Below are 14,096 nucleotides of genomic sequence, written 5' to 3'. Positions count from 1 at the left end.
TACAAAGCCTCTGTCTGTGCCCACATGATGCCAGTGAGTCCTCAGAAGCCACTTTATAGAGGAGGAAAGCTGGGAGCAGAGGCGACGTGCCCAAGATTGCCATCAGTAACCAGGATGTGGACAGAAGCCTTGTGACCGAGTGATGTGCGCGCAGGACACCTCTGCTCTGGCTCTAACGCACAAACGTCTCACTTTCACAAGCTGGCTGTCCGACCGAGAAGAGGGGAACCTACATTTATGTTCACTTTTTTCACATACACAAGAGACAGCATCTAATATAGAATCCAACTGGATTTTATTTGACACGGAACACAATAGGACTGCAGGAATAGCAAACTGAAAAGACAAAGCAGAAAAGACCCAGTTCTATCTAACTTACAATTAAGTAACAGGAGGGCAAGTCATTAAATGAATAACAAAACAGTTGAGCTTGATGGAGAATATTCTTTTTCTAGTGCCCATACCTGAAAGACAAAGTAAATTATTTTATTAATTCCTCAGTAATTTCCTGAGACGATAAGACCTGTTTAAACACATGAGCAAATGGGATGGAAACTTTGAAGAGATGTAAGTGTGCTCCCAAACTGGGTTATGCCACTGGTCTCTTGTCCCTTTCATCTTATCATCCTCTGTAGTATTTTACAAATCACCTCCCACCCCCTTAGTGAAGGTCCCTCCCTGGGACTCAGTCATGCCCATCTTCCTCTCCTCCTAGTTACCAGCGAGGTGCTGGGCAGTATGAGGGAGGTGAGAAGAAGTTAGAACTGGTGGTTGTGAAAGGGAACTTGACCTGCTGGCTCGAGTCAGTGGCTCAGACAGTTTGAGCTCTTGACCTCCCTTTACCCATGGCAGCCTTTTTTGCACCTCCACTTCAGTACTCAGGCAAGTCTGGGGTAAGGCAAGTACGAGAATAGTAACAGGGCAGTCTTCATTTCCAAAATCTACCACCAGGGGCCATTACAGCTATGACTGTATTCAGCATCAGAAAGAGGGGAAAAAACACACACACAAAAACCCCACTACAGAATGTGGAAAACTAAGCATGAATTTCAAGCGGTTTATGATTTCCCCTGAAGCCCAAATTTGGCTCTAATCAGATTATAAAAGTAAACAAGGTCAGGAAATTTCTTCACATATAAATGGATTTCTTGAACACAAAACTCTTCATTATCTTATTTAATCTTTTGTCCTGGTTCTTTTTGGGCAGTTAGCCACTGATTAAAATATTTCATTATATGGATGAAAGCCAGGGTACTTGGCTTCATAAGAAATCAACTTGAATACTGTCTAAAAAAAATTGTGCCCAACTCCACACAGGGTAAAGCTGTAGTGTTTGTTAGTGGGCTGGAGAACAACCCAGAAGTTGCCTATCAGATTAAAGAATGCTATAATTTGTTCCTTATGAAATTATTTTCCAAATGCACTGAAAACCACTGCCTGGCCCTGATTGGTATGCTCAGTAATTAGAGCATTGGCTTGTGAACCAAAGGGTCATAGGTTTGATTCCCAGTCAAGGGCATGTACCTGGGTTGCTGGTTCGCTCCCTGGCCCTGGTCAGGGTGCGTGTAGGAAGCAACCAATTGATGTGTCTCTCTCCCATCTCGCCACCTCTCCTGCCCCCCACCTCCTTCCAACCTCTCTCAATGGAAAAAATAACCTCAGGTGAGGATTAACAAAAAAGAAAAGAAAGAAAGAAAGAAAACTACTCCCTGGCAAAGTCACTGGCTGGATATAGTGACGGTGTCAAAGGCCCACATATGGAATTCTTCACACTCGCCAGTGCTTGGGCTCAGCCCTGGGCATATGTAATGGGCAACACAGACAGTTCTGGTCCAAAACAGAATCCTGAGCCTGCTCTAGGGAAGAGCAAGTCACAAAGGCCTCTTAAGAACTCAGAAAAGTGCTTTTGCCTGGACATGTATTACTGTCGTGGTTCCATTCAGAACGCAAGCTCCCCCAAGAACAGGGAAGGACTGTCTCAGACATCTGTATATCTTACATATTACTTAGCATGCACTTTGTTGAATAGAGAATAATATGAGCTAGATCAGTCGTGGGCAAACTACGGCCCGCGGGCCGGCCGGCCCGTTTGAAATGAATAAAACTAAAAAAAAAAAAAGACCGTACCCTTTTATGTAATGATGTTTACTTTGAATTTATATTAGTTCACACAAACACTCCATCCATGCTTTTGTTCCGGCCCTCTGGTCCAGTTTAAGAACCCATTGTGGCCCTCGAGTTAAAAAGTTAAAAATGAACATGCAGCCGAAACCGGTTTGGCTCAGTGGATAGAGCGTCGGCCTGTGGGCTGAAGGATCCTGGGTTCGATTCCGGTCAAGGGCATGTACCTGGGTTGCGGGCACATCCCCAGTAGATGTGCAGGAGGCAGCTGATCAATGTTTCTCTCTCATCGATGTTTCTAACTCTCTATCTCTCTCCCTTCCTCTCTGTAAAAAATCAATACAATATATTCAAAAAAATAAATAAACATGCATATGATATGACTTCCAAAACTCTTTACCTAAGTAAATAACCCAGTCTAAAAGCAAAATAACTGTACCAATCAGGGATTTCTAAACACGTAACAAACTAAGGAATCTTACTTCTTTTGTTTTTAAAAATAATCATATTCTATTAATCAAAACTCATATTGAAATAAAAATCCCTTCTCATAAAAATTTTAAAAATGCAATTGAATACTAATTTTCAACTACCAGAGTAGCTAAGATGGAAAATGCGTCTCCCACCATCCATAGTCTTTTCATCTCACTCCTGGAGGAGACCGCCAGCAAGAGCGTCTCAGCTCCCTGGTTGTCTCCTATTTGAACGTGCACGTGCAGGGGTACATGCGCTGTTTGGGGGGAGGGCACATTAGCACACATTCCGAGGAAAGGAAAATCTGACACTGCCAAAAATGAAAGTGTATATTCTCCTTACTCAGAAATGCCTCTTTCAAGAATCACTGTTTCAGATATATACTACTCACATACATACACAAAGATTCATGTATAAGGATGCTCATCACTACACATTATTTTTTATAGTGAAAAACTGGAAACCTAAATGTCTATCAACAGGAATGAAATAAATTACAGTACATCTACACAAAAACATACTCTGCAACCATTTGAAAGGAGGTAGTTTGACATGTGTGGATGTGAAAAATCTCCAAAATGAAATGAAAAAGCAAGGTAAATTACTATATTAGATGCTCATATCTATGCTAAGGAAAAAAAATTATATATGTATACCCACCGATATACAACATAACAAGTACATATATGTATAATCAGAAAAGCTAATAAGCCCTTGCTGATGGTTACCTCCATCACGATGTGATTTTGAAAATACTTAATAGTTTGCAGATCCTATGAAATTCTCTACTTTCATAGACCCAAAGACAGTTGGGAAACTCTAGACTGCCAACTTCTTTTTATTTTATTTTTTTAGGCTGCAAACTTCTAATGTTGGCCACACGTCTGTGGATTTTCCATACAGATGAGTACCTTAATTAACCAAAAGCCATGTTCCATGGCTCCATGTTTTAGGACTATGCAGCCTTCAGCCTGAGGTGAGACAAAGAACAGCACTGACCACAGAGCCCAGGCTTACAACATCGAAACAGCCAGAGACACCTACTTTTGGAATTCCCACTCTCTGTTGTCCAGCGGACACACCTGCCGTGTTTTGAGCCAGCGAGAGATGCAGTGGAAGTGAAAAGCATGCTGGAAGAAAAGATACATTTTATTAAAAATAACTGTGTAGGCTCAACCATCTACTCACAATATGTCTCAAATGCAGTGGGTAGTTTACACACGGGGCTGGAGAAGAACAATGGGAGACAAAAACAGTGAGAGGCAAAGGTCACAACTCATACTCTTTGACTAGGTACGAGGACATTTCCAATGAAACATTTGCTAGAAATGTCAGTACTACTAAAGGAGGAAACTATTTAGGAAGAAGTGCATGTTCTGGCAGTGAGTGCTCTCCCTGCCTCTTAAGGGAAGATACGGTGGCTCCCTAGTCCTACTCGGCCTGTAAAGGATGCTCCTACACTCCTTGGACACAAGCAGATGTCAAACCTCCCCATTCTTGGTCCCCAGCTGTACTCCCCTCTCCTTGGAGAATAAGAACCCCAGGAGAAGAGCCTTCTCAGCCCCTGGTAGTGCCCTGCCACTGCCACCCATCCAGAGCTGAGATGGGTCCTTCCCCAACCTTCCCACACCCAGCTCAACTCTGTTAGAAGAACCTGATTTCCAGACTTGTTCACAAACACCTGCTATTACAAGACCTCAGTACTCAACACGCCTTTAATGGGCAAGGGGTTTTGTCTTATAAGGAAGTGACGTAAAAAAATCGGGTAAAAGGAAGTATTCTGCTGGGGAAACTTCCCATAAGCAGCTGAAAGAGCATCAAAGGACTTATTTCACGATCAAGATAGGAAGTAAAAAGGCAAGAATACCAAGAATACTGGTAACTGACAGGGAGCTAGGAGTTAGCTTTCAGATTGGGGGAAAGGACAGCCTGTGTGCCTGGCACCTTTAATGACCTGTAGATGCTAATCACAACACCTCTGCAAGGGCCATTTATGCCCTCCCCTGCTCATATGGGCAGAGTATTAAGATAGAAGTGGCAAGTGTTCCTCCTCATCTAGTCTGTGATGGGTCAGCTGAGGTGGGGACAGGGGAGAAACGCTGACACAAAACAACGAAAGCATTTGCAGGCTTCGATTAATAACAGTCTTGAAACCTGGTCAGTTATGTCTCCCATAACATGCGTGGAACTTAAAAGAAGAATCACAATATAGATTATTACCTTGTGAACTGTCTTCTGACAAAGACAAAATCAGAATTCCATAATTAAGAGTGGAATCCATAGCTAGTACACTATGGATATTCAACAGGACAAATATTCTCCCAGAGTGACAGCTTTTGGAAGATCCCTTTCCTGTTGACTCTCATACAACCCATTATGGACAAAACAACAACAACACACCCCACAAAACTTATAAAAGGCAGAAAGCTGAGGCATTTTCCTCAATCATGGGGACAGACTCACCTAAGGTATCCAAGACACCCCTCTCCCCCGCCACTCCCCCAGTAGACACTCTGCAGCAGCCCAGGGTCCTTGTATGCCCCAATCACCTCAGAAAATGAGGGAAAGAGGGGATGCAAATGAGGCTACATGGCAGGTGACAGCAACCCTGAACCTGCCTGACCCCAACTTTCTTCCTGTTAATAATCTAAGATATATTTTGGAAATGTTGAGCAGTCTCAGAGTACACTGACCCGTCTTCACAGTTTACTGCAGATGTTAACATATTCCATCATTGAGCATTACAGCAACTCTAGCAAGCAAGCATGACGGGTATTATCATCTCCATTTTATAGACAGGAAACTGAAACCCAGATAAGTTAAGTGACCTGCCTACTTCATGGAGCTGGTTTTAGTAAAAGACCCAGAACTAGAACCAATGGCTAGTCCAAAGGTTTCTGCCACGCCATGCTGGCTCCTCTTTATGGCAGGCTGAGTAAGTCTCTCCGTAGCCAAATTTACGGGAAGTGCACTCTCTTTTCCTTCTACCACAGAGTAACCTGGTTCTTAGTATCTGCCTGAATGCCAGGGGAGCAAAGAGCCCTATATATTTTATTTCTTTATCCCCAAAGGTAACAAACGCTGTCCCTTAGCCAATACAGGCTCCCGTGACACTGCCCAAAGGCCCTGACAGAACTAAGAGGATAACCACAAGCTACACGGGAGCCCTAAGCACTGATAGCTGCTATCTCTGCAGTAAACACCACTACTCCCAATTTGCACTTCGTATTTAGCAAAAACTTATGCTTACTATGTGTCAGGAGGTGTTCTAAGCACTTTGAATATAAAATCATTTCATTCTGATTAAACTCTATGCAGTCTACTGTTAGCCCTATTTTACATGAGGGAACCCAGGCTGAGATGTCAAATACCTGCCCAAAGTCACTTAGTAAGTTAAGTCACAACAACAGGGAATGGTGGCCTGACTCCAAGCCTCTTAGGTCTGTGCCATGCAGGGGGCTGTGGGTCCTCTGGACCCTTGGCACAGGAGGTCCAGACAGAACAATTTTAGCTCATCTGACTGGGACTGTATGGCTATAAATGAATTTTAACATATGCTAGAAATAACATATTTGATGCATGTTATCCTTCACAGCTGTCACATCCTGGAAGGCCGTACATTCAGTCCAACAATGCTGCACCAAACATTTCTGGCATGAGCCATGTTTAAAAAGGGACACCCCCCAAAAATCTGAATATAGTACATTTGTCACACTTAAAATGCATGCAAGCATGCGCGCACACACAAGCACTCAATTTATTCATCCAACTTAGTTCCATAGGACACCTACCCTTAAAAAAAATCTGTTTAGAAGGTAAAGATTTCCACTAACAGGAGAATATTCCAAACCCTGTGCCATAGGCTCTTGAAAGCAGTACCCAAAGATGAATCTCCAAAATGTGGATAATAAAGGTGGGCCCACCCTGTAATTAAGACAAACTAGTGCCTCTATAATAACTAATAATTCTTATCCTGTAACAGGTGAATAGCACAAAAGTTTAATCTTTTAAACTATTTGTATAGCTTTTGGGAGAAAGTTGGGCTGGTCATTTTTTTTCTAGTTATTTTTCAAGACTGGCAAAGCAGGGAAAGTGGTAATACATTTACAAGCCATGCTGACAGGGAAAGATGTTTCCTTACATTACAGACTCCCCACGCAACGGTGCACTCTTCAGAAGTGGCAGATGCCTGGTTCGCCTGACATTCTATGCCTGTGGGAACAAGAGCAACAAGATCACAGACCGCAGGAGCAACAACCTTTTCATCTATAGCAGTCCTACCTGCACAATTACACAATGACATGCTTGGAGCGGGGTGCAGGGAGCGGTGGAGTAAAACTGAACAAAATCTCCGATCATTAATTAGGCTGTTTTTTTAATGAATGTGAAAAGGGGTGAAGAACAGATAAGGCAGAGATGTGACTTAACAGTAGGCTTTGCAATGATTTCCTACCCTTGTTCAAGAACAGAGTAATGAAGGAAAAGGTACTTTTTAATTCTGAACATAACCTGACTTGTCCAAATGAAAGCGATTCCTCCTAATTTGGTAAATCTCGTAAACTCAAAGTCACCTCATAACTCTTCCTGTTCTGATAACTGGTATCTTTTCCCAATTCTTGACAAATGCTTCCTTGTAGGCCCTCAGAACACCCAGGCTGACCCATGTGAACCTCTGAAGCCTAAAGGAGTCAGGCAGACACACGTGAAGTGGGACAGAAGTGATAAAAGGGGGTGAAGAGACCTGCCGCAAACTGTACCCACTCTGCACGAAGACGTCAAATCTTAAGTCTTTAAAACACTGTCAACAAAGCAAATCTGTTCTGCCAGTGGGTTAGTGATGTGGGGCTTGCCACTCAGTGACGCTTATGGCAAGAACAGGGAATATTCAACCAAAAGCAGACAGACAAGCAACATGTAAAGGCTTCCTATCACACCCCTGGTAAAGGCAGAAGCTTATTTCATGTGCTATACAAAGCTTGGGAATTTTTAAACTTCAATAAAAGCTAAGGAAGAAATAGCTTCATCTTGGAAGTGAACAGATGCCACACTTTGAAAACACTGATGAAGCTGTGGTTTTAGGAAGAGACTAACTTCTATGGACAAAGGCTGGGTCTAAGCCTCTCTGGATGCCTTCTTCATCTGGAACTAGACTACCTAAGGTATGGAGGAAAAACACCCAGTAGATTGTATATTTAATCCACTCTGTAAGCCACCAAAAAATGGGGCAATATAAAATAAATACAGGCACGCAGTATCAATTTGGACTCAATCAAGGAAGTCTTCAGACGGAATGCTTTGTAGGAGAGTTCAACTGGGGCACAGCCAAACTCACTCTTATTTATTTAAAGCTATGTATCTACGTGGTCATTTAATGCCAGGCCAGAATATATTATAAAATGGCCATTGCTAAACCAAGAATCTTATTCTCATCTTTAACAAAATGTCTTTTTCAAGAATCATATTCCAGCCCTAGCAGGGTTGGCTCAACGGATAGAGTGTCGGCCTGTGGACTGAAGGGTCCCAGGTTCAATTCTAGTCAAAGGCACACGCCCAGGTTGCGGGCTCGATCCCCAGTCGGGGACGTGCAGGAGGCAGCCAACCACTGATGTTTCTCTCTCTCCCTTCCTCTCAAAAAAAAAAAAGGAATCATATCCCATTTATTTTTGAAAGGAAGACAAGTCCAGTTGTGGCAATCAGATTCCTTTAGTGACTGTATTAATAAAGAAAAGGGTATGTTTCTTAAGGATACAGATTTGATCTCAGTCATTGTTTTATTCTGGTGCCTAGGTGAAAGGTCCAGGATATAATTATTTACTGAATGAATAAAAGATACAACTTGAAAATACTACTTTCATAATTTTTTGTTATAGGAGTTCAGTTCTATTTTTTCATTTGACATTTAAAATATATGATAAAGCAGGTGTCTAACTGAAGCCTACATTAATCCCTTAAGTCAGGGGTCCTCAAACCTTTTAAACAGGGGGCCAGTTCACTGTCCCTCAGACCGTTGGAGGGCCGGACTACAGTTTAAAAAAAAACTATGAACAAATTCTTATGCACACTGCACATATCTTATTTTGAAGTAAAAAAAACAAAACGGGAACAAATGCACTATTTGTATTTGCATGTGGCCCGCGGCGTAGTTTGAGGACCCCTGCCTTAAGTGGTCAACTCTAAGAGAAGACAGAGTATCAATGGCCTTTGTCTCTCATCTTTCCAAGAAGTGCATTCTCTTCCACCCAGACAGACACACAACTTAAATATAGAGGTAAAAAATAAAAAATAATAAATAAATAAATGTTATATAAAATCCTGAACTATTTACAGAAGAGAGCGCCCCAAAAGTAAAATTTCCTTGGGCATAACTCCTTATAAAAATGCATAGCCAAGAAACTGGCATGTAATCAAATACCCCACCCAAACACATTTAAAAATGTGCGTGTGTTTTCCTGTGATGAGAACCTTCTATCAATATTAAACATCATGGTAGCTGCTGACCTGCTTTGACTGCTGTGTGAAAAGGCAAACAGGGTCAAAACTCAAAGGAACCAATGGCAATAAGCTACCAACACTTGCTATGATAGCTTTCCAACACAAAATATTTGATTTGTGCTTTCCAAATTGCGATGATCACAAACTACTCCCCAATTCTGCGTTTTTATTATTCAACTAGAGGCCCAGTGCATGGAGTCCCTCAGCCTGGCCCACGCCCTCTCTCAATCTGGGACCCCTTGGGGGATGTTGGACTGCTGGTTTCGGTCCCATCCAAGGAACGTAGTAGTGCGCAAAGCAGCAGGCCGCCAGGGAGGAGCCCCAGCCCAGGCTGGGTGCCACTGCCCCACCTGCCACTGCCGCTCAGTAAGCTTGCTGAGCAGCACTCCTGCTGTGGGAGCGCACTGACCACCAGGGGGCAGCTCCTGCGTTGAGCATCTGCCCCCTGGTGGTCAGTGAGCATCATAATGACCGGTCAACCAGTGGTTCAGTCGCTTAGGCTTTTACATATGTATACATGAGCAAATATTTAGTGAGAACCTATAATGTACTGGACACTATGCTAAATCCTGGGAATAAAGCAGTAAATAACATGGACATGAGAGGGGACCAATTTAAATTAAATGGTTGCTACAAAGGAAACTATACGATGTCTTAGGAATAGTAAACAGAACTGTCATAGCCTGTGTTTGTGTGTATGTAAGTATGATCAGTGAAAACATCTTAGAGCAAGTTCAAGGTGAGATATGAAGACCAATTATAGGATAATTCTGCATTACTCAATGAAGTAGCAATTAGATACATGTGGCTATTGAGCATTTGATATTGGCTAGTCTGAATTAAGATTAGACTAAATGTAAGTGTAAAATACACTTCAAAGGCTTAGTACAAAAAGAGAATGTAAAGCTCTAGCTGGTTTGGCTCAGTGGATAGAGCGTCAGCCTATGGACTGAAGGGCCCCAGGTTCAATTTTGGTCAAGGGCACATGCCTGGGTTGCGGGCTCGATCCCCAGTGTGGGGTGTGCAGGAGGCAGCCAATCAATGATTCCCTCTCATCATTGATGTTTCTATCTCTCTCCCTCTCCTTTCCTCTCTGAAATCAATAAAAATATATTTAAAAAAAGACAGAGAGAGGCCCTAACCGGTTTGGCTCAGTGGATAGAGCGTCAGCCTACGGACTCAAGGGTCCCAGGTTCGATTCCGGTCAAGGGCATGTACCTTGGTTGCGGGCACATCCCCAGTGAGGGGTGTGCAGGAGGCAGCTGATCGGTGTTTCTCTCTCATCGATGTTTCTAACTCTCTATCCCTCTCCCTTCCTCTCTGTAAAAAATCAATAAAATATATTTTAAAAAAAAGAGAGAGAATGTAAAATATCTCACTTTAAAACACTGATTACATGTTAAAATCAAATTTGGATATAATAGGATAAATAAAAATAACCTGTTTCTTTTTATGTTCTTAATGTGGGTACTAGTAAAGCTTAGATTACATATATACTTGCATTTGTGGCTCACATTTAGATTGGTAGTGGTGGGTTAGACCAAGGTAGGGGGGAGAAGAGGCAGAGAATATTCCAGGCAAAAAGAACAGTATATGTAAGGGCTCTAAAAAAGACCACGGATACTTCAAGAATGGAAAGCCAGAGACACTACCACAGTGAGCAGGAGAGTGACTTAAGATGAAGTTGGAGAGGCAGGTGAGTGATTTAAAAAATAACTGCCTATAATTTCATTTCTAGAAAGTTGAAATTTCTTTGTCCCATTTCTGATCTCAATAACAAACCATTTTAGTACCTGGATGAAAAAGTAATCTCAACTCTTTCTGGTGTGGTCAACATTCTGGCCCCTATTACTAAGTTAGTCCAACAATAGCTATAATCAAATCTGCCATGTGTGGTGGAATATGTGGAGATTTAAACAAAATTTCTTTAATGTAATTGTCTGTTTAGATGTTGGCAGTGATGTCCTCTTAACTGTGATTGGGGCTAAGACTGAAAATTCTTACTTCTTAGGCTTCTTTTATTTATATATCTTGCCCAGCAAAAACTAGCTCTGATTGAATATTTTTGTTCCAAGTTTACTTTCTTCCTTTCACCTTTGCTTTTGAGTCTGTGTACGAGATGGAAAATATAGAGGACTCAACAGTGCCTCTGGGTCCACAATTCATTCTAAGTGTGGCCTTGTCATCTTTAGACTGAATAGATTTATTCTGAGATGGCTATGCCTCCAGAACATCATAAAAAACTACTCTATTTCAAACATACCAATGGGCTAGATGCAAAAGACCCCAAGTGCTCTGCCTATGCTTTATGTTTCATTGTGAAGAATAAAATTGGTCACATCAGGATAGCCACAATCTCTGTAACCTTCTCAATTTCCTCCCATCCTCCTGCAATTACTTACAAAGGTCCATAATGTGGTTCCTGCAGATGGCACAGTTATCAACCACAATGTCCCAGGCCCAGAGGGCTACTGCGTTCCACTGCAAAGAGAAAGAGGGGGGAACAAAACACTCTCCTTGTAATGCACACACACACACACACTGTAGGATTTCATGCTACATAGTTTTGGCACATTCATTTAGTCTTATATTAGACGTGTAGCAATGGCAAGCTACACATATGCTCACCCATTCTCCAAATGGTTGAGTATATCAACATAGAAATTAATGAGTCACCATTTAATTTTACCTTTTTTCTACAGCTTAAAATAATTTCATCATTAAGCAAGTCAGGAATAATTTTTAAGTGCCTGTTTCAGGTTTAATAAGTACAGAGCTGAATTACTGTGCAGTTGCGGAAGAGATCAATGTCTGCCTAAGTTAGTATTTGCTATTCCAGGCAGCTTTGGATGCAGTAGGGAGGTAAAAGCTAGGTACAGAATGAGCTAAGATGCTGATGGGATCATAAAACGGGTCATCTGGGATAAGCTGGATAACTAACTACCCAGTGTCAGTACGCAGAACAAGGTCATCACTTCCATCTTATTACAAGGCTGCTTCGTAACAAACTCTAGAATTCACCAGAATTTGACTTAGCTCCTACCATCAAATAACCCGATGTTCTCAACTTTCCATACTCAGACTCTTAAGAAAAATTCCTCAATGAGAGTTTATTTAAAGTGGCATTAAAGTAACTCAACCTCCTGGCTTCTGCAATTATAAATATTCCCAAACTTCCTTTTTACCCACTAATTTGGGGCCCGTCTCCAAACTGTCATCTCTTTCAATCCAGTTCTCAGTAACTTCTTCAGCACTTTTCACCCGGTAGCTTCAACTCGGGAGGAAAAATATCCTACTTCTATTCTTCTTCAACATGGCTGCTGGCTGCCACTGAGCACGCAGCGCCCGCAATGAAACGCCAAAAAGCAGCCGGGGGGGGGGGGGGGGGGGGGATATTGTCTGCGTTTGGCCTAATGTAACGGGAATAACACCGTCCCTGTTTCAGAATCCTCGTTTTGAACAGATTTTATCTCGGGTAGGACTCGGCACTGTTCTCCCAATCTCTTAGCAAACCACCACCACTATAAGGCATTTCATGCAAAAGGACACGTTCCATATTTTTTGCTTTCCCACTTTTAGCAGGTCGTTCGCAACTATTACGCAAACCTCCCTTAAAAGATACAATTTGAGCTCGCGTTTTCTTTTTAACAAATTCCACCAGGCTTTTTTTTGGAGGAGGATTCTGGATGTGATATGACCATGGTGGCTGTTGTTACAAACCAACAGACCTCCCAAAAGCAAGAGTTACACTCAAGACACTCCTCGGCGGGGCTCGGGGCAGAGAAGGGGCTAATGGTACTGGACGCCGCGATTAGGCGAGGCCGGGAGTGGGTCCCTCGGGGGGAGAGGGACCCCGACTTTCCGAAAGGGGCGGGGCAGGGAAATCAGCCCGGCTCCTCGGAGGCCTCCAATGCGGTAGTACTTCAGGTTCCCGGCTTTCGCTGCACTGCCCCATCCTCCACCCTCCGCACCGCTCCGACTCCCCCTTCCACCCACCCCGCCCTCCCCCCAACACCACCAGCACCACTCCAGTGACAGCTCAGGCGCTTGGCTCCCTTAGCCCACTCAGCTCCGCATATCTCAATAAGCACCTTCGTGATTGGCCCCTCAGCCTCTAAGTGAAACCAATACTGACATTGACAGTGGGCCACAGTCATGCCGATCAACCCTAAGGCCCGCCCCCCAGCTTCCTTTCGTGGTACCCGGTCCTAGGAACGCCCTGAAATGAAGCCCTTTCCCCCGCGCCTCGGTCATCCTCGGGCCTGCCAGCCATATCCGCGCCTCTCTAGTTTCCCTGAGGAAGGCGCTGGCGAGACCCAACCTTTTTCACTTCAAAGCGCTTCTTGCCCGCGCCGCTGTTGGTGCCGCTCGGGGTATCCACATCCATCGCTGCCGCCATTTTGGAAACACACGGTCTGCCGTCCAGCCACTGCGCCTGCGCACCAGTGCACTGGCTCCTCCCCCCGCCCCGGCTCCTCCTCCTCCACCCCACCCCTTACTGGCGCGCGGGGGGTGATGGGGGCGGGGCGCGTGGCCACGCCCCTTAAAGGCGCTGGCGGAGGTTTGCCCCCCTCCTGCGTCGGCCGGGGAGGAGGCGGTGGCCGGAGCGGTGGGGCGAGGCCGGGCGGGGCCGAGCCGACGTGAGCGAGCGGGGTGGAAAAGCTCGTAAGGACTCGCTCTCGTCGCCCTCCCGCGGGAAGGCCCCGGCCACACGGCCTCAGCTGGGGCGGCGGCTGCTTCCTCCGCCCGGACCGCGACCTGCGGCCCCCGCCCCGCCCCGCCCCGCCTCCCCGGCCACCCAGCCGCTCGCGTGCCGGCGGGTTTTCCTCCTCCTCCCGCGGGGAAAGAGGTGAGGGTGGGCGACCTCCCTCTTGCTGTCGAAACCCGAGTCCACCCACGGGCCGTTCGCTAGTCGTGACCGGCTCCCGAGCCAGGCCCGAGGTGCTGCCTCCCTTGGAGGCTTGAGGCCGGGGGAGCCGCGGCCCTGGCAGCGTTTGGTTTCCTGGGTC

General features: G+C 44.5%; 1 protein-coding gene across 2 annotated transcripts; it reads right to left on the bottom strand.

Annotated features, from left to right (window-relative positions):
• Positions 1 to 273: 273 nt before the first annotated feature.
• On the bottom strand, positions 274 to 13,563 carry RBX1 (ring-box 1). Of its 2 annotated transcripts, none has more exons than XM_036299320.1 (5): positions 13,409 to 13,563; positions 11,490 to 11,568; positions 6,737 to 6,807; positions 3,640 to 3,725; positions 274 to 464 (listed from the first exon to the last, which is right to left on the bottom strand). In XM_036299320.1, exons 1-5 carry the CDS (start codon positions 13,484 to 13,486, stop codon positions 452 to 454), a joined length of 327 nt encoding a protein of 108 aa, XP_036155213.1. In that variant the 5' UTR covers positions 13,487 to 13,563; the 3' UTR covers positions 274 to 451. The 2 variants fall into 2 exon arrangements, with proteins under 2 accessions (XP_036155213.1, XP_036155214.1); XM_036299321.1 differs by lacking the exon at positions 13,409 to 13,563 and adding an exon at positions 13,179 to 13,259.
• Positions 13,564 to 14,096: the final 533 nt, after the last annotated feature.

The sequence above is a fragment of the Myotis myotis genome, unplaced genomic scaffold (assembly GCF_014108235.1).
Source record: "Myotis myotis isolate mMyoMyo1 unplaced genomic scaffold, mMyoMyo1.p scaffold_m19_p_3, whole genome shotgun sequence".
Classification (NCBI taxonomy): domain Eukaryota; kingdom Metazoa; phylum Chordata; class Mammalia; order Chiroptera; family Vespertilionidae; genus Myotis; species Myotis myotis.
This window is presented reverse-complemented; position numbering and strand designations above follow the sequence as displayed.